We start from the raw sequence: 20,951 nt of genomic DNA, 5'->3' as shown, positions 1-20,951 counted from the left end.
GAGAGAGAGAGAGAGAGAGAGAGAGAGAGAGAGACGAACTTGGTGTGTTTGCCCTCTGTTGACTGCACGCTCTCTGCACCCTGCACGCTCTGTTATTGTTGCGTGTGCTGCACAGGCTGATGCTCACAATCTCTCTCTTAGGGCACGTACTCTTCCATCAGCCAGCGTCTTCAAAAGGCCTGCGAGACAGAACCTTACGCGAGAGAGAGAGAAATGAAAATGAAATGAAATGATATATTAACGTCTTCAAAAGGCCAAAATGACCTATGAGACCATCAGATACAAAGTGGTGAATCTAATACAATGTCTGAAGTACAAGTACAAAAAGTACTGAAAGTAAAAATGAAAACTGAAATGAAGTGTGAAATGTGAAAATGTAGAATAGGCCCTCAATGACAATCTGGGTGTCGTGCTGGAATGCCTCTGATCCTCTACTGAGTCTCCGTCGATGTAGTGTGCTCCTGTGTCTTGGTCGTGGTCGTCTCGATGTCCCCAGCTCAATCGCCCTGTCAATGAGGGTGCCTCTGGTATGAATGCGGGTACAACCCTGTGCTGGTGGTTGGTCTCTTCGCTCCCTCGATCCAAAGAAATCTGTGATCTGTCTCTGCGACTGTCGTACTCCATGTCTCCCCAACAGACTGTCTCTATGTCGGTGTAGCTCAAGTAGATATAAGCCAAGGCATCTCTGGTCCTGATACCTCATGATTCTATCTAGGGGTCCAAAACCCTCCCTGAATAAGCAATGGAAGCGCCCTCGTATCTCATAATACACAGTGCAGTGGCATATGTAGTGTAGCTCTGTCTCTGGCTCTCTGCCGCATAGTTAACATATCCTAGACTCTGGTGGTATCCCTTTGAATCTACCCGTCTCAATCTCCAGCTGGTGTGAGGATGTGCGAATCTGACCAATAGCACATCGCAGACCATGAGATAAATGAGTGTCCATGTAGTTCGGACGAGTCACAAACCCATCCCCTGAAAGTTGGAGAAGGTGCTCTTTGTAGAAAGCCATCTTCGTGCCCAACTCCTGTATCGGCTCTACCCATGTCCTCCTGGTGTCCAACTGTATAAGATCCTGACGAATGAGTCTAGTGATCTCCGTCCGTGTGACTGGCAGGGAGGGTGCATCCAGGGAATACTGAAAGGGAGGCAATCTATCCGTGCTGAGACCATGCCTCTGAAACCATGAGGTCATCTGTGCATACCAACATGACGCATCTCCCTGCATCGCTAACTGTCTAGAGGTCTCAAGAGCCAGTTTAGTATATCTACCTCTATGTGTATCCCATAGACTGTGCATAAAGGACACTGATCTGGTAAGAGCCTCAATCTCTATAGGAGGGGCGGCTACCTCCGCTCAAATAATCGCATGTGGTACAGAGGCCTTGGCTCTAATCATCCGGGATATCATAAATACCAAGGGTCTCTCCATGTTCCTCCAACTGTCATGATTCACAGATGGTCCCCAAACTTGGACCCCATAAAGCATAGCTGAAGCAACCAAAGTATCAAAGAACCATAGTTTTGTTCGTGGTTCTTGAAACTGAACCTGCGAACACATCCTCTCTAGCCCTCCTAATGCCGCATAGGCTCTGGATAGTCTAGTCTCTGCTGCTCTCCTCAGGGTAAACCTCGGTCCCGTGAATACCACCCCCAGATATGTATATTCATCTGTGTACTCCACAGTGTCCTGGTCATATACGAGTGTAGGTGCCGATCTCTTGACCCACTGTGGTGTGGTGTTAAACACCATAACCTTGGTTTTACCAAGGTTCACAGACAGTCCACTATCCTCTGCAAAGTTGTGCAATGCATCCAAATGTCTTTGCATGCCCTCTGGCGACTCTGACATTAACACAATATCATCAGCATATAATAATAAAGGGATCCATGTCCCTGCCAGCTGAGCACCTCTGTCACCCTCTCTGTCAATGTAGTCAGAGACCTCATCTACATACATACCAAAAAGTGTAGGGGACAAAGGACATCCCTGTTTCACTCCAATAGTGGAATGAACAATGCCAGAAATCCCCTCAGGAGTGCGTACATGGCCAGTCACTGAGTCGTATAAAGCCATGATCCCCCATATGATCTCTGTGTGTGTGTGTGTGTGAGAGAGAGAGAGAGAGAGAGAGAGAGAGAGAGAGAGAGAGAGAGAGAGAGAGAGAGAGAGAGAGAGAGAAATGAAATGAAATGTTATATTAACGTCTTCAAAACGCCAAAGTGACCTATGAGACTAGAAAGTTACAATGTGGTGGATCTGATACAAAGTCAGAGTAACAAGAGTACAAGATGACAAAATGACAGAATAACGAGAGAGAGAGAGAGAGAGAGAGAGAGAGAGAGAGAGAGAGAGAGAGAGAGAGAGAGAGAGAGAGAGAGAGAGAGAGAGAGAGAGAGAGAGAGAGGGAGGGAGAGAGAGAGAGAAAGAGAGAAATGAAATGAAATGAAATGTTATATTAACATCTTTAAAAGGCCAAAGTGACCTATGAGACCAGAAAGTTACAATGTGGTGGATCTGATACAAAGTCAAAGTAACAAGATGACAAAAATCAAATGACAAATGTCACAATAAAATACTATGGAATCCTAAACTACTAGGTGTGAACTAAGCAGCTAGCTGGGATAGCTAGATCACAAGAGATCCAGCATCGATCGTTGGCGGATCTCATCAATCTCCTCCATGGTTAGTAGTCTGACTGGGCGTCGTGCATGTCGAGCCAAAGTGATCCGAATCCTCTGATGCAGCCTCCGTCGATGCTGTGTAGTCCTCCGCAGTCGTGGGCGTCTGGATCTCCTCAGCTCAGTCGCTCGGTCGATCAGTGTGCCTCTGGTGTGAGACGACGAGCTCTGCTGTGGTAGTAACTCCTCCGGGTGTCCAGTGGCAGCTCTAAAGAAATATGTGATTTGTCTCTGAGACTGGCTAGCCTCTCCTCTCATCAAGCTCTCTCTTGTCTGCGTAGCTCGAGCAAAAACAAACCCAAGTATCTCTGATCCTCGTACTGCATGACTCTGGAGAATGGTCCAAAGCCCTCTTTAAACAAGCAATGGAAGCGGCCTCGTATCTCGTAGTACACGGGGCAGTGGCATGTGTAGTGCAACTCTCTCTCAGGCTCGATGTCACACAGGGGGCATGTCCTGGCCTTTGCTGGTACTCCGCTATATCTCCGAGTCTCGATCCGCAGCTGGTGTGAAGATGTGCGTATCTGGCCGATAGCACATCGTACCCTATGAGACAAGTGGGTGTCCATGTATCTGGGCCTCGTCACAAAACCATCAACCGTAAGCTGGAGGAGATGCTCTGTGCAGAAAGCCATCTTCGTCCTCAGCTCCTGTGTTGGCTATATCCATGTCCTCCTGGTGTCTAGTTGAGTCAAGTCCTGGCGGATGAGCTTGGTGATCTCGGACTGTGTAAGAGTTAGAGAGGGTGCATCCAGTGAGTACTGGAAGGGAGGCAATCTGTCTATGCTGAACCCATGCGCCTGAAACCATGATGTCATCTCCCCATACCAGCATGCTGTATCTCCCTGCATGGCTAACTGTCGAGAGGACTCAAGTGCAAGGCGGGAATATCTGTCTCTGGGAAGTTCCCACATGCGGTGTATGAAGGAGACAGATCTGGTGAGCGCCTCAACCACTAGTGGGGGGGCCGCTAGCTCTGCTCGAACAATAGCATGTGGTACTGAGGCCTTGGCTCTAATGAGCCGCGAGATCATAGAGACCAGAGGCTTCTCCATGTTCCCCCATCCATCACTGCGGCTTGTCCTCCCATGATGATCCAATGAAGGTCCCCAAATCTCAGCTCCATAAAGCAATGCAGAAGCCACCAGAGTGTCAAAGAGCCAGAGCTTCGTCCGAGGCTCCTGAAACTGAACCTGTGAACACATCCTTTCCAATCTACCCAATGCTGCATGGGCTCTAGTCAGTCTAGTCTCTGCTGCCCTCCTCAATGAGAATGCTGGCCCACTAAAAACCACTCCGAGTTAAGTGTACGCATCTGTATACTCCACAGTCTCTTGGCCGTATGTGAATGCTGGGGCTGACCTCCTGATCCACTGTGGGGTGGTATTAAATACCATGACCTTGGTTTTACCAAGGTCGACGGACAAACCGCTTTCCTGGGAAAACCTATTCAAAGCATCCAAGTGACGTTGCATCCCCTCCGGAGAGTCGGAGATCAACGCAATATCATCAGCATATAACAATAATGGAATCCATGTCCCTGCCAGCTGTGCACCTCTATCACCATCTCTCTCAATGTAGTCAGAAACCTCATCCACATGCATACCAAACAGAGTAGGACAGAGCAGGCAACCCTGCTTCACCCCAATAGTGGAGTGAATCAGTGTGGATAGACCCTCTGAGGTGCGTACCTGCCCCACTACTGACCTGTATAATGCCATGACCCCCCAAATGAGCTCTGTGGGTACTCCCATCTGCTGTAATCTACGCATCAATCTAGCTCTAGGCACTGTGTCAAATGCTTTGCGGAAATCCACAAAGCTACAATAGATCCGTCTCCCACGCGATCTACCCTCCTCAATGATGGCTCTGAGTGTCAAGATATGGTCAAGAGTAGAAAAACCCCTCCTGAACCCTGCCTACCCGGCTGAGAGAGAGAGAGAGAGAGAGAGAGAGAGAGAGAGAGAGAGAGAGAGAGAGAGAGAGAGAGAGAGAGAGATATGAAATGAAACGAAATGTAATATTAACGTCTTTAAAAGGCCAAAATGACCTATGAGACCAAAATGTTACATGTGGTGAATCTAAAACCAGCTCTGGGTACAAAAAGTACAAAGAACTGAAAAGAAAATAGTGGGTAGGGGTGGAGTGAAATCTGATACAAGGGGTATACAAAGGGTGAGCTGATACAATGGAGCTCTCTGACAGTCGAGGCATCATATACGTATCCAAAAGGCTATATAGATTCAATGTCCTCCAAGGTAGGCACTCTGTCAAGACGGCTCCTATATTGCACCAGTATCGTATGGATCCTCTGTCACAGACCGCATCGATGTTGAGAGGGCCCCCTCATCCATGGGGGACCGCCCCAACTCTATCGCTCGATCAAGGAGTATGCCTCTGGTGTTGTTATGCTGTTGGGGCTGCTCAGACTCCTCTATCTGTGACTCAAAGAAATCTGTAATCTTCCGCTGTTTCTAGATCTCTCTCATTGTGCCCCTCTTCAAGAGGTCCTCTCTGTGTTTGCGAATCTCCAGTAAGTATAATCCGAGGCATCTCTGATTCTGGTATCTCATGACTCTAGAAAGTGGCCCAAAACCCTCTCTGAATAGACAGTGAAGGCGGCCTCGTATCTCATAGTATACTCGGTAGTGACATATGTGATGTAGCTCTGTCTCTGGCTCTATCTAGCACACCTGACAAATCCTGGACTCAACGGGTACTCTAAATCTGCCAGTCTCAATCTCTAGCTGATGTGAGGATGTGCGTATTTGACCAATAGCACATTGTATCCCATGGGATAGATGAGTGTCCATTTATCCTGGTCTGATCACAAACCGTCCTCCTTGAGTTGGAGAAGATGCTCTTTATAGAAAGTCATCTTCGTACCTAGCTCATGTGTAGGTTGTATCCATGTCCTCTTTGTATCCAGCTGAATCAAGTCCTGTCTGATGAGCCTGGTAATCTCTGCCCTAGTGAGGGGTGCATCTAGAGAGTACTGAAATGGGGATAGCTGATCCATACTAAAGCCATGTAACTGAAACCCAGATGCCATCTCTGCATACCAACATGATCTATCTCCCTGCAATGCCAGCTGTCGCGAAGACTCTAGTGCTAATCGAGCATATCTGTTTGTAGGGAGAGCCCAAGTGCTATGCATAAATGAAATTGATCGAGTAAGTACCTCCGCTACCAATGGAGGAGCAGCGAGCTCCGCCCTAATAATGTCATGTGATACTGAGGCCTTGGCCCTAATCATCCGGGAAATCATAGACACCAAGGGCTTCTCCATACATCTCTATCCATCAGTATTGCCAGCTCTGCTATGATGATCAACTGAGGGGCCCCATATCTCCACTCTGTACAGCATGGCCAAAGTGACCAAAGTGTCAAAGAGCCAAAGCTTTGTCTGAGGTTTTTGGAACTGAACTTGCGAACATATCCTTTCAAGTCTCCCCAATGCTGCATAGGCTCTGGTCAATCGTGTATCTGCTGCACGCCTCGGGGAAAATACAGGACCACTGAAAACCGCCCCAAGATAAGTGTATGTATCTGCATACTCCGCAGTCTCTCGACATATGTAAAAGTGGGGGCGGACCTCCTTACCCACTGCGCCGTGGTGTTAAACACCATTACCTTGGTCGTACCAAGGTTCACAAACAATCCACTGTCCCGTGCAAATACATGCAATGCATCCAAATGACGCTGCATCCCCTCTGGAGAATCTGAGATCAACACAATATCATCAGCATATAATAGCAATGGAATCCATGTCCCTGCAAGCTGAGCACCTCTATCACCCTCTGCTTGTACATAATCTGAAAACTCATCTACATATACCCCAAAGAGAGTCGGAGATAGGGGACAACCCTGCTTCACCCCAATGGTGGAGTGAACTATGTCGGACATGCCCTGAGTAGTGCGTACTTGTCCTACCACTGTCCTGTATAAAGCTAAGACCCCCCATATCAGCTCTGTGGGCACCCCCATGTCTTGCAATCTGCATATGAGTCTGGCTCGTGGCACTGTATCAAAGGCTTTGCGGAAATCCACATAGAGAGAGAGATACTGCTAAACCAACCAACCCTTGCAATGAATTGATACATAATACAATGGGGGCAATGGGTTACATATATACCCACCTAGACTTTGACAAATAAGAGAAATAAACACCTGAAAGCCAAAATAACTAATGGGATCACATTGGGCAGTCCACTTGAGATGCCATAAACTTAAACAGTTCCATCTCTTTCTACCTCAATGATGTGTCTTCTCGGCAGTTGCGTTGTATATGGTGTTCTCCATTGTCAGAGGATCTTTTCGGACTCGAGCCAGATTGGAGTCAAGGTGTCCACCAGATTGGAGGCTAGTCCCTGTCTTCACAAGTAGAGTGTGCCCCAACAAAAATCTATTGAGCTATCCATTAATCATATTAGTTTGGTTAAAAACTTGGAATTTGTAGGATTACAATTGCAATAGAAGCTTGAGTTAAGAGCCTGCATTGCCGAAGTAAAACTGCATCTTGCTGCTTGAGATTGTCAATGTAAGACTTGTAATCTGATAATGTTACTCCTGAACAATTGTGCTAACAGTAAATCCTGATTTTGAGGCTGGACTTCTCTTTAACCATACATATTGGTGATGAATCAAAATGTTGTTTTGCTTGTGTGTTATGGCTTGTCACTATTTGCTTTTATTGAGATGAAACATATTCAAGTCCTTTATTCATCTCAAGCAATAAGCCATTTTGATCATTCACTTTCTAATGTGTAATGATAGCTTAAGCCTTCCATGTCTATTGTGACCAGATAAAGAATCCATGTATTAAAAAGACTCTTCATTGTATGTCAATGGTTTGGTACCTTTTATAAATGAAACTCAAGGACCTGTGTTAGGACAATTTTTGTATTTTATCTCTTTTGAATGCGATTGAAATAAGATCAACCTATAATGTTTCTTCTAATTATGTGCAATGCAGTGCAAGGTTTGTGCTGCTTGGGTCAACGGCGAGAACAACAGGAACAATACAGGTGTGACTTAATACTTCCCTCCTATTGATATTTCCAGAGAGTTGATGTTTGAAGATACTGTAAAGGGTTAATGTCCAGTCAGACATGCTGAATGTTATGATTGCATGAATCCTATTACCATTTGCTGCTTGTACTTTGAGAATGGCAGACCTCCACAACCTTATATGTAAGAATAGTCAATGTTTACTGTAAATAGACATGCCATATTTGCAAAAAACTCTACTTTGCAGCTTACACCACAATTCTAAAGGATAAATCCTGATTGCATACACGATTCCATGATGACCCTAGAAATGCTTTGAATATGTGATTGCAATCAAGATTGAACTGTCAGATAACAAAGGTCATATGCTATGGAAGAATCTTGATTGCTGGATACTCCTGTAATTTCTTTGATGAGTTAAGATGAATGGATGCATTGCTTGTATTTTGATTATGGTTAAGTTGTGAGCATGTATTGCAGCCTAGCTACAATGTTCGTGTTCCACGTGGTTGTTAGAGTTCAATTTCCTGTCTGGTGGTAGCTCCAGTATCTCCCAAAAGCATATTAGGGAGTGAGGGCTGTTTTGTGGCTGTGCCCGGCCGTACTTGAGATAGACGTACCTGTTCACGGCGGTGCACTTCAGTGTGTTGCTCACCTGGTAGGCTGGCATGATGCAGGGCAACATTCTTAGGGTTTCCTGCGGTCAGAGTCTCGAGTCTTTTGCAGTTCTGCTACTAAACATGTATGTCAAGTCACTTTTAGTGAGTTTAAATATTTATTAGCATTTAGTAGGCCATTTATGGGATCGTGGGGTTTTGCTGCAAGTAGGGAAAATCAAAGGTTTGTCCATATATGCCAACCCCCCCCTTGTAATTTTGGTATGTGTTATCAGTGCAGAGATTCAGTGTTTGGGCACACTCCCTCTCTCTAGCGTTTTCTAGATTGCTGGCGTTTTGTTGTGTGCGGTCTCTAGCGTTTTCTTTGACCACATCGATCTCTCTCCCTGGCGTTTTTCATTAGTAATCTCCCTCTGTCTAGCTAGCTCTCCCTCTCCTCCACCGTGTGCACACCTCTTGGTGTGGCATCGCCTACGGAGAGTTCCCATGCCCGTTCAGTGGGCGGTACGTGCTAGGAGCTTCACGACGAGGAGATCCATTGCGATATTTCCGAGATCTATTGGCTGCCCAGTACGGAGAGGACGTTTGCTCGTAGTTGCAGACAAGTTCATCATCTGATTCACCCTTTTCCACTGCACCTTTGACATGGAATTAGAGCACGGAGTGCTCTTGAATCGGATCGGTGATTTGTGCGAGTTTTTGGTGCTGATTTTTCGCGACAAAAAGAGACATGAAGGGCGAGATTGAGTGCAAGTGGATGGATGCCGATGCTTGAAGATAGGGCCAATTTATGATCATTAAGGGGCTTGAGTGTACACCGGCAACAACAAAGGCTTGAGTATGCATCGAAAAGGGACCATGTTTATGATTGATTGGAAGCGAAGCAGCATGTTTTCATTTTGTTTTGGTGCCGGAGCTCATGTTGAGACCTTTACCCATGGGTTTGAACATTTTCGGTGATTATTAGATCGTTTTGACCATATCTTGTACAGATTATCATCGTACGAGGGCTTGCTACGAATGCGACCGGCACGCGAATTGAGCCCGAATCAGTAATATACAGCTTGTTGTGTATTTTTGCAGATTTAGAGTTTCGACCCTGATTGATCCCTAATACCCCCAAGAGCTTCGGGGAAGCAAGGGGATCACTGTATAGGTGATGTGGTGCATTTTCGGGGCAGAAAACAGAGAATTCAGCGTGCTGCAGATTCTTGACAGGTTTGGGAAAGTGCTCGTATGCACTAAGAAAGTCACCTTTTGCATGGATATTTTATTTGTGAAGCCTCCTACTGTGGTTATGCTAGCGAAATCGGGCTAGAGTAGGCCTTTTTCAGCCCAGTAAAAGCGGGACAGCTCGTAGAAATTTGCAGGTTTTATCTCAAGTTTTGTAAGAATAAAGAAATACCGAAAGGGGCGCCAGTCTTTGGGGCCTACAAGGTGTCGTTGTCTGCTTGGTAGCACTCTAGTTGCCAAGCCATGGTTTGTTTGAAGTGTTAATTCCAGTCACAGGTTTATTCGTAAAGTTCCTCTGTGTCGTGAAGTTCAAGTAAAGTTTTTTAAGATAGGATTCGGGTGAAAGATAAAGTCCTTCTGCCCTATGGACCGGTTTCATGGTTCCGTCGTTGGGACAGAATCACTTTTGTCTTAGAGTGAGCCTTGGTTGGTTTGCGGCGAAGACAGAGCATAGGAACTCGGAATTACACTATGGCTGACATGATGAATGACGCTAGGGAAGAGGGGTCCTCTTCACAAGGCGAACAGGCTGTTCCTCCTCTAGTGTTTGAGCATGGCGAAAGTTCACGGTCACCCATGTCTGTACCTTTTGTTGATTTGAATGTCCACAAGGTCAAGGGTTTGTGACTGGGCAACTAGAGGAGGATGTGTTCATGACATAGTTGGTTGCTACTGTGAATGTGTTTTCTCGGTTGGTGTAGAATCCTAGGTGTAGGATTCTGCAAGCCCCACCAGTGTTACAACAGACAAGATAGCCGTCCCATGCATTAGAGCCTGTTGAGGCTCAAGCCCAAGTCCCTTGTGCGTCCCAGCAGGGCAGGAAGCACTCATATGTTGTGGAGTAGGTTGGGGCTCCAAGACAAGTTCCTTCTGTCCACGAATAGGTGGTTAGGACGCCTATTTCATAGGCTTTACCAATTCAGAGTCCGAATGTTGCATTAAATGAAAAGGGAACCAGCTTCGAGGCTATGCAACAGGTTTTTCCACCACCCACGGTACATCCTGGGTATTTCAGGGATGGATCAGTGTTTCAAACCATGGCTGGTTATGCGCCTGGAAACGAGAAATATATGCCACGAACAATGTTTGGGGATATGCAAGGCATGATGCCAAACCCCATGTATGCAAATATTTTCATGCAGCATGCATATATGGCACCAGTGACAAATAATGTCAATGGCCAAGAGCAGTCGATGATCCCTATTACAGTGCCCATGTTGCAGACAATTCCCTATGATAATTAGAGAGCACTGGAAAAGCCAAAACCATACAAGGAAGGTGGTGCAACTATAAAGTTTGATACCTTCAGTGGTTTTGAGGATAAGGCGAAGGCTCTTACTTTCCTCCAGCAGTTTGATACGACTTATGCAGGGGGGAATTTTACAGATAACCTCCAAGGTCAGGAAAGTTGCCACCTTTTTGAAAGGAAAGGCGCATTCATGGTGGACGACACTGTTGATGCAAGGATAGGCATCCGCCACATGGGTATACTTCAAGAAAATGTTTGCATCTGCATGGTTGTCAAATGAATATGAAGCCGATGTCATGACGGATTGGCACCAACTCATTGCGCTACTTACAAAAGCCTAGTAGAGTACAATTGGAGGTTCTGTAAAGCGTTGCTCTCAGTAACCTCCTACAGGTTTGTGCCACTGATAGAGCAAATTGAGAAGTATTGTTGTGACAGAGTGGCCACCCTTACTCAGCTTATGGAGGTTGCCAACATTGGAAATCCTTTGTTGAAAGGAGAAGACAGTGGATCCCAGGGTAACGTGAAAGGGGACCAGCCCAAGAAAAATTCAATAAAGAAGCCCATTGCAAAAGCAGCTCCTGAAGCATCACAGGGGTCAGAAAAGGCAAACAAAGGCAAGGACTCATCCAAAACGTCTGGAGCGCAGGCTAAGAAATAGAAAAGGAATCCTTTTGTACGCAAGTCGTTCGAGGAAAAGAAAGTTCTAATGGCTAAGAACAAATGTTTCATATGCGAGCAATCTGGTCACTTTGCTTCAGATTGTCCACAAAGAAGAAGACCAGCTGATTCGGATGATAAAGCGAATAAGAAAGGCAAGAAGCCTAAACCCACTGTAGGTTTAGTGCAAAATATGGTAGGTGATAGGCCAAGTTCAGATGCCAATGAATTATGCAGAGCATGGGGTAAAGTCAAAGACCAGACAACACTTATCTTCTTTGATCTAGGTGCTAAAGCAAATTTTATCTCACCAGAGTTGGCCATCAAGCCGGGCATCAAAGCTGAAGAGATGGTGTACATAGCAAAGGCAGTGTTGGCATGTACTGGCCACTTAAGAGTGTGTTACGCCTATCATTGGAAACCTGTGTTTGTATGTTCAGTCATATGTGGACACAGGGGAATTTTATATCATGCCTCTGGAAGGGGCAGTGTTGGGACTCCCGTGGATGTTCCGTATACATGGAGTGTTGGATGTCTTCAACAAGAAGATCACCCTTCAGCATAGGGGTAAAACTCACATCCTTGATGTAAAGCTTAAAGGGGAGTCTGCCCCTATTGTATCTGCTTCGGCTATCAGTTCTATAATTAAGAATCATCTTTCCGCGTACTCAATTTTTGCACGTGATGTTTGAGATAATTGTCAATCAAATTTATCTGTGTTGGATAAAGAAAGGTCAGCATTTTTACGAGAGCTTAGTGATTGTTTTTCTGATTCATTACCGTCTCAGTTGCCGCGGGAGAGGCCCGAGGATCATGCGATAGATTTGGTGCCAGGTTGTAACCCACCAAATAGGCCTCCTTACAAGGTAGCGCGGCTCAACAGAAAGAGATTATGGGCCAAGTAGAGGAGCTGTTAGAAAAAGGGTTGATTCAACCTAGTTCTTCACCCTTTTGCTCCTGCTCCCCAGTGCTTTTAGTGCAGAAGAAGGATGGCTCTTGGTGCATGTGTATTGATTATTGTGCATTGAATAAGAATACCATCAAGAACAGGTTTCTCATTCCAAGGATTGATAATATTCTTGACCGATTAGAGGGTGCTGCAATTTTTAGCAGGATAGACCTTAAGAGTGGATACCATCAGATTCGTATCAGGCCAGAGGATGTGCACAAGACTGCGTTTAGGACAACATTTGGTCTGTATGAGTTCTTAGCGATGCCATTCGGTCTTACAAATTCTCCTGCCACGTTCAATAGGATGATGGATCGGATTTTCCGCCCACATCAGAGTAATGAAGGGTGAAAAACGTAGATCTCGACGATGCCGACGATGGACAGCAATGGAGCACTCCAGAGTGTCTGAAGAAAATATGATACCGACCCGACAGCTGAGCTACCGGACTCCACAAAGAACTCTCATAAACAATGCCTCCTCCTGTGCTCCACACCTATCACAAGCTGAATACCAATGTGTTCTCAGCAGTGGACCGTTGAGACTCAAACACTCTGAAAGCCTTTGGAACCCGAAAGAAGACGACGCTGTGCTGTAAAAATGATCAGCTCCATGCAATTGTCCTCTTAAATTTTCTTGTTATTCCTTCAAGCGTGTAAACCTTAAAACAACATGATAGAATATGGAAGTTACATCAGAAAGCAAATTATCGTATCAAGATTCAAGTTCAAATAAATAGAGCACCTTTTATGTGGGAGGTCTTGTGTATCTCACAGTGTTGTAACCATGAGAAGTGGGATATGTAGGGGTCGGTGAAATGCTGTATGCTTGTGACTCAGGAATAATATTTTGGGGTTAAAGTAATACTCAAAATAATAATGTTCAGATTGTCTATGAAAATTTGAAAACTATTCGATGTGTGTCGTCATGAATTTAGCACTGCTTGGTGTCTAGAGGCAGCCCCCGTACAGTACCACAGAGCCAGCCATCCAGTTTTCTCTCTAGAGGCAGCCACCTTACAATACCTTACAGGCAACCATCCAGTTTCTACTTTCAAGATCTATATATTAGGCCTGCCTCTCCTTTTATCAGACAGTCCTAGTTGGTTATGGATTTTAAAAATTTCTTCTATCTACGGTGCCAATGTTTAGCACTTGTAAGCTGTGGTTGTATCATTCGTATGCATTAGGCAAGAGATGGGTACATTTAATGGCAGCTAAAATTTTGTGCAAGTGCCATTTTCTTTTTATATAATTTTCTGACTAGCATTGGGGCCGAGGTTTCGTGTAGAACAGTAACCTTTGAATCATAGAAGAGACATTTTCTCTTTTGCATGCTTGTCTGATCAGAATCTCTCAATACTTCAAACTCTCAGTTTGAAGGCATTCGGATCGGGGCTTCTTTTGGAACAGTCACGTTTTTTCTGAATCACAGGGGAACAATGGTTTTCTTACTTGGGTTTCTGCTTTGCTTGATTCCGAATTTATGTGCAAGTTGAACAATGGGCCTGCAGATTTGAGTATGTATGAATCCTCATGAAGATTTTCCCATCAGCACTTCTCATTGTACAGTCAATGAAAGTTTTGTGTATGTGCTTATGTACCTTTTGTCGTCCATGTAACTTGTCAAATAGAGAAAGTTACAAAGTTTCAGGAAGGACTCGTTGTAAGTCTTGATTTCTTGCATTTTGTCACAGGTATATGAGCTGAATGGTTCTGAGCTGAACAAGGTTGTTGAGGTGTGTCCTCTAGATCATCTTTCAACATCTCATTATAACAGTATCTGGGACTGGCATGTGCTACTTCGGTTAAGAGTTTGATGTCTCTTTATCTTGTACATGACAGTCTGAGAAACCAACTAGTGTCAAGTGTGGAACGTTTGGCAGTTCTAGTCTGGTGAGATTGATTGTTCCTGTGTCTTGCACTTTGAAAAACGTATGAATAAACATACGTGACCACAAACATTATGTGGTAAGGACACTTACATGACCATGTTGTACATATGCTTTGTCAGAAAATCTACTTGGATTAAACTTCCTGATATTGTTTCATTGAACAGAAAGGAATGCCTGAAAATATATACAAATATTGCATAATTGGAAAATGGCGCTCTCTCTTCATGAAAGTGGATAGGTTAAAGAGAGTTCAATGTTTAAAGATCATTTGTATTTTGGGCTGTATTACTGTCCACTTGACAGAGACTGTTGGAAGTTGTTTGCAGCTTGGTCGGATTATCTCCATATTTCTCTTCTTCAAGTTCCTGCATTTGTGGACATCATTTTTGAACGAAAGAACTCACATTTCGTCCATGTATTTATGTGAAAGTAGCCGTGAAGAAGAGTGTCACATGATAAGATGAAAGGCCTCTCTGAACCGCATGTCGAACCATGCACTTGTGGCTCTACTTATTCTTTTTAGCTGCTCAATGATTAGCATATCTGAAGGTTTCCTTGTGCTCCAGAACCCTCAGAGGCTCACTTTTTTTGGGGGGTGGCACCTTGACTCTTACAAGTATTCTTTATGCTGTAGATTGACAGACAACTTGCAACAGGAGATTTCAAAGGAAACCTTCATATTTGGTATACTTCTTGCTTCACTTGAAGTATTATATACGATACTTTTGGGAGATACACTTCTCGTCTGTGCCTCCCCTTTTAATCTACTTTCCTGTTGTCTTGGCAGGGACTTGGAAAAGCTTTCTGTCCCAGTGTTTTCTGCCATAGGTCAGTATAAACTACTAACTGATTGCCTCGTTTGTTATCTTGCCATTATTAAACTCTCATTGCAGAGCACTTTGAAAAACCATAAGCTCAACAATCAAATCTAACTGCTTGCAGCTCATGACAGTATTATCAATGCAATAGATGGTTGTGGTGGGTTGGGGATTGGCTATGGTGCCCCAGAGATGGTAACTGGTGGACGAGATGGTAAGTTTTTTTCTGTTCAAGCGTAAACTACATGAAACTCTCCATGATCGATAATTTTGTCCATCATACAGGAAGAGTTTGTGTATGGGATCAACGACAGAAGGATGATCCTGTAAGTGAAGGCAGTTTTTAGTGAGTAGTTTAGGCCTTTCAAGTGACAGAGCCAAGTTCTTTTTGTCAATATAAATTTATGTATTTGTATCTGTGAAACACTTTCTCAATAAGGTGATTTTCAAAGCGATTGAAGGATGGTTTTTAGCTGCCAAAACAAACACTCTGTTCAAACGTGGAATTTAAGATAGTTTGTATCATCAATATTGTCAGTTAACTAAACCTTATACATCGAAATTGAGGTAGCCTCTCATGAAAAACTCTGTAGAGTTTGCCAGTGTGCAAGGATTATTCAATAGCTATTCTTATATATCAGGTGGATTTTTTCCAGGTGATAGCTTTTGAACCTGAGTCACGAGAGGCCGCACGAGATTGCTGGACAGTAGCTTTTGGTATGCCTATTTTATTGATATTTTGTTGGAGCCAATTGCCACTGAAGTTTCTGATTTTCAAGAGACACAAGTTCTGTCACTTGTCTGCAAAACTCACTGTCTTATCTTTAAATTGCACTTTACTTAACCAGCCTATCGACTCTAGGGAGGGAGTGGGCCCTCCAGGTTAAGGCCCTCAAGGCCAATTTAATAATTCAACTGCACTGGGTTAAATTATCCTGAATTTCTTCTCGAAGCTGTCAGAAGTCAATCCAAACTCTAGCCATCAACCAAGATTGAGCCTCGATAGCCACTGAAGAAACATGAAAGAGCTCATCTTTTGCATGATCACTTCGAGTCCTGGATGATTAGGCAGGCAGCTGATCAAATGGTTCTTCTTGCTGTGGAATATTGACTGGTTGGGGTCTCTCCGAACTTGTTTTAGAAGTGGCAATGTCTCACGAGTACTAGTTTCAGAGATTATTCATCTCGTGCTTGAGAATCAATTCACTTGATAAGCTGCTACCAATTGGGGGGGGGGAGGAATGGAACAATGAAACTATCTGAGATGCTTGAGCTGTTGCTAGCAGGATCAACAAGGCATGGTGTGTTTGGCTCTCTTAAGGCTGTCTTTATGTGACTAAAGAAAACCCAGTATAAGTTATTGACTTCAGTTGCGTGGGTTACGAGATCTGTGTAGCAATTCACTTTTGGTGGAGAGGAGGTGGAATCTGGTAGACAATATGCATAACTTGAGATAGCTATCAAAGGGCCACAATTCTCTTGGAGAGAAACATCAGAGGTTCGACTTGCAGGAACATATGCAACACTTGGTGCATTAGAGAGGCAGTGTGGGTGCACATGCATGATTCCATGCATCACGTACCAAACTGTGTGGTTGAGGCCTTGTTCCAAGCGGCGACCTTTATCCACAGATTATGGGAGCTCCCTCAAAACAGATATCCATGAGTCACGACTAGCATTGATATCATCCATGCAGCTGGCCATGGAGGAAGACAAACAATGCTGGTATGCGCATATCAGTACTTGGAGGAGCCTACATGCATATGTGGAGAGAAAATGACTACCCTCCTCTCAGTGCAGTTTGGATTGCATGGCTTGTGGGAGCTTCTAGGTCATTGTTATGCTACAATTGGCCTTCAAGGCTGAGCCCGTCGTACGTGACCGTACATGTACCCGTCATACGTGACCGTACTTATCAACCCTGCATGTAGGGGACGCCTATTTTTTGGGCTTCCCATCTCTAGAGTCCCCTCGTTTCGCCTGTCTCAGCACCATTCCGAGCTGTCCCCTTGTTTCAAACCCCTATCATCGAAACAAGATACCCCCGGTCACAATTGTGATGGTGTGGCAAACTAGCTTAAAAGGACCTGTTTAAGCATTCTAAGTGGCCAAAATCAAGCGGACCAGTTTGAAACCTCAAATATGATGATTTGGTACCTGTATAGATATCTTGGAATTTGTGGTAGATTTTCAGAGATGGTACAAAAGTCCTGGATTTTTAGGGATTTGCCTTGTAGCCAGCACTAGCTTTTGATATCTGATGCTTTTAGGCCTTGGGCCTTTAAATATGACTTGGGGGCCCTTTCTGGCAGTCTACCGTGTGTAGATTGAAGAGGAGGTGATTCCCTCGGCAATTGTACTTTGGGACCATCAATAAAGAAAGAAATACGAGAGGGGCGCCAGGCGTTCGAACGAGTGCATCTGAAGCAGAACCCCGTCACTTCGTGTGGACTCCTCTCTCTCTTTATTTTCAGTTCAATTTGGTGCAGTTTCCGTTCTTGTGTTGCCCTTGATTTCTTGCTTGGGTGTCTAAGCCTGTTACAATGGTATCAAAGCTTAGACGATTCTTCTCCTACGGAGGATCCGATGCAATTTCTGTAGCACACATGGGTTCCAACGGTGAATCCGATAGAGAGGACGACGTCCCGGACGAAGAGCACTCCAATCTGAGTGTGACGAAGAGTCCAATGAGGGAAAGCCTTTGTAGTCACTTCCGAAGAGAGATCGGACAAAAACACAGAGATAATTGTAATCTACACAGTTGGCAACACTTTTAGTACTTAAAAAACAATTGTAAAAGAGAGGAGAGAGAAAATAGTTGACGTAACAAACTGCTCACGTGTCGACCTACTGAAGAACGGAGCTACCGGCCGAGGGGCCTAAACCCTAAAAGGAACAAGCAACAGAAGAAGTGTCACAGAGTGATGACGTGGTTGACCGAGAGCAGAAACCCTAACCCTAATTTTTGCCAAAAACCCTAACTGCTGAAACCCTAATTCTGGAAACCCTAACCCTAAAACCTGCAAACCCTAATTCTGAAAACCCTAACCCTAAAACCTGCAAACCCTAATTCTGGAAACCCTAACCCTAAAACCTGCAAACCCTAATTCTAGAAACCCTAAGAAGAACAAGCAACAAAAGAAGTCCTACCAACTTATGGGGACCCCGTCCGATGGGGCCCCAAGTGACATAAAGGCATTATAAATAAAGCAGAACACACTCAAAAGACTTTGCACATCAAAATATGATGATGTGGCACCTGTACGGACGTCCCGGAATTCGCGGCGGATTTTTAGGGAAATCCCGAAATTTTAGGAAAGTGATTTTTTGGAGTCAGCTTTTCATATTTGATGCTTATAGGCTTTGGGCCTTTAAATATGAGCCTTGGGGGCCCTCTCTGGCACTCTTCAGCGCGCAGATTGCAGAGGAGGTGCTCCCCGGCTGTTGTACTTTGCGAATCAGCAGTAATATAAAGAAAAACCGAAAGGGGCGCCAAGGTTTGGGGCCAATACTCTTTGGGGTGGAATTTCGCCACTCCGTGTCGCGTGTCGTCTCTCTCTCTCAATTCAGTTGTTATTGAACAGTTGTTATTGAAGTGCTAAAAGTCTGTTCAGTCTGTTCTTTTCTATTGGCACGTGGTGCCCGCATTTGTGACAGTTGACACAATATGGCAGAGTTCCGAGCCAAGACGCATTGGCCCCAGAGACTAGCACCCCTTTCTGTATTTCTTTATTATTACGCTTCGCAAAATACAACTTCTGAGAGTCTAACTCTCTCCGACATAGCAGTGCGCATGTGGCATGTCAATGCGATTTATGAAAATCAGCCTCAGAGATCAAGCTTTTGATATTTGGATTTTAGGCCTCTCGGTCGGTGCTCCATAAGCTGGTAGGGGTTAGAACTATTAATTCCTAACCCTTTATTTTCGTTGGGCCACTTGGCAGGACTTTATAAGTTGGGATTTCTTTTGTTTCTCCTTCTTCTGCTAGGGTTTTAGGCGTCTCGACTGTGGTACCATATACATGTGGTAGTGATGTGTGTGAACACACTAGGACCGCTGGGGCATTTTTTCCCTCTTTAGGAGGTTTTTCCCCCCGTGCATTGTATATAGGTCCATCACTCTAGGGCTATCTATCTTTCCATTGCACACTAAGTAACACACTCTTAGTTGTGTGCCTTGAGCTTCCTTCGTCTTCTCCAAGTTGTGTGCGTTTCTCTGCAACCCTAATTCCAACAATTGGTATCAGAGCATGTTGCGTCCTCCCTGGCTTAGTCGCCTACAGCTCCAACACATGCCTGCTCACTTTCTCCGATTTTTGTGAGCTTTGGTGAGCGTTCGCAGGTCGACAAATATTTTGGGTAAGCTCGTAGAGCTTGGTCTGCTCAAATTTCTAATTCGGGCTCATTTCGGCCTCCGTTTCACTACAACCAGGTCTGCGCAGACAATTTCGTCATTTTGTGTAGAATACATTGGAGCAGGGCCTTTGCTTTGACTTTGGTTCATTGACTTTGGTTCAATGGTCTCCTCGCCAAGCGTATTTTCTTTCCCAAAAAGGAATTTGTTAGGTACATCAGGTAGTTGATGACTTGGGTTATGTTCTTTCATTTGCTGATGCGGTGTCCCGCTTTCGGTTGGGTCGTCACCATTCCCCTCTTGGGCGGGAAATTCAAAGGATGCTTGCTGATCACTCACCCATTCCGCCTTTAGATGTGGACTCCCGCTTCTCTGATCGGAATCTGGCTACTACCATATTGGACTGCATTTCAACTGGCAATGTCTATGCCATCGTGCAATTAGATGTATGGATTGTGTATCTTGGTAATGAGTTGTGGTTGCTTTCCGAGTCATCCTTGTGGTGGCAACACACATTGTCTTGCATTTGGCAGAGTCATCTACCTTTGAAGGAACGTGTTTTCTTGTGGCGCTGCTTGTTGAGAGCTCTACCTGTTGGCAATGTATTACATGTACGGCATATTGCGCCTTCGCGCTGCCTAAGATGCCTTGAAGTTGAGGAGACCATGCCACACTTATTGTGGTGTTGTCGCCACTCTAGAGCCTTTATTCGGCAAGTGTCACCTGCTCTTCGGCTGTGTTTTCCTTCCGGCGCTTTTCACAGATGCTTTTGGCTTTTTGGGGTGCTTTAGTCACCGCTATCTCAGTTTGCGGTGTTCTTCACTTGGGTCAGATTTGGATTTTGTGGGCCATCTGGCACAATAGGAAGTGTTTACTTATAACCCCCATTTGTCTATCACGTCAGGGTTTTCAACTTGTAAATACTGAGTTTTGTTTTTATCCATGTACATTTTTCCTTGTTTGTTTGTCCCGATCTCCTCTTCGAACTCAATACCATGGTCATCAATGCGAATAGAATACTCTTCGTTGGGGTCCAGGTAAACCTGAGCTCCATGGCGATTAGTTTTATAAAATGAGAGTATATGCTTGTAGCACACTGTCGTTCCGGTTTCTGAGTGAGTCGAATAGGAAGACATTTCAAATGTTGAATCTGAAAAAGTGTCTGAGACTTCTGCAAGGATAGTGTGCAAGGGATTGCCTTGATTCACACTCTCTTCAGTGGATACTCTACTGGAGGTTTCTCCAAATATGCCTTGGTTTCCTAGTATACGACCAGATCTAAGGTTCATGTTCCAAGGCACTTATGTTGACCCCTTTCCCTATTTCAAATTATTTCTTGGTCAAGCGCTACATTTTGCTCATGATGCTGGAGACATCACTCTTGATGCCTATAGGATTTACTTTGACTGTTTCTAGCCTTCGGAGCCTCATAGTGCTTTGCTTTTTGTATCCCTTTCTTTCTGTGGGTTTTTCTCGCTTTCGAGA

The 20,951-nt window shown here is 44.7% G+C and overlaps 1 protein-coding gene across 3 annotated transcripts in view; it reads left to right on the top strand.

Moving 5' to 3' along the window:
• Window positions 1–20,951, top strand: part of LOC147444209 (dynein axonemal assembly factor 10-like) — a 108,484-nt gene that overhangs the window by 50,417 nt on the left and 37,116 nt on the right. For 2 of the 3 annotated variants that reach the window (XR_015190033.1, XM_086526908.1), the window contains exons 2-9: window positions 7,658–7,709; window positions 14,097–14,138; window positions 14,245–14,295; window positions 14,929–14,978; window positions 15,082–15,122; window positions 15,237–15,326; window positions 15,398–15,438; window positions 15,769–15,829. Coding sequence is in view for 2 of the 3 variants with exons in the window: in XM_086526908.1 (XP_086383034.1) it covers window positions 7,658–7,709; window positions 14,097–14,138; window positions 14,245–14,295; window positions 14,929–14,978; window positions 15,082–15,122; window positions 15,237–15,326; window positions 15,398–15,438; window positions 15,769–15,829 (428 nt within the window). In the remaining variant the exon portion in view is untranslated. The remainder of the gene's footprint in view (window positions 1–7,657; window positions 7,710–14,096; window positions 14,139–14,244; window positions 14,296–14,928; window positions 14,979–15,081; window positions 15,123–15,236; window positions 15,327–15,397; window positions 15,439–15,768; window positions 15,830–20,951) is intronic. The other variant, XM_086526909.1, reaches the window with a different exon arrangement.

This window comes from Adiantum capillus-veneris, chromosome 13 (genome assembly GCF_014529385.1).
Source record: "Adiantum capillus-veneris isolate H3 chromosome 13, ASM1452938v2, whole genome shotgun sequence".
NCBI lineage: Eukaryota > Viridiplantae > Streptophyta > Polypodiopsida > Polypodiales > Pteridaceae > Adiantum > Adiantum capillus-veneris.
The sequence above is the reverse complement of the archived record's forward strand: the minus strand, read 5'-3'. Positions and strand labels throughout refer to the sequence as shown.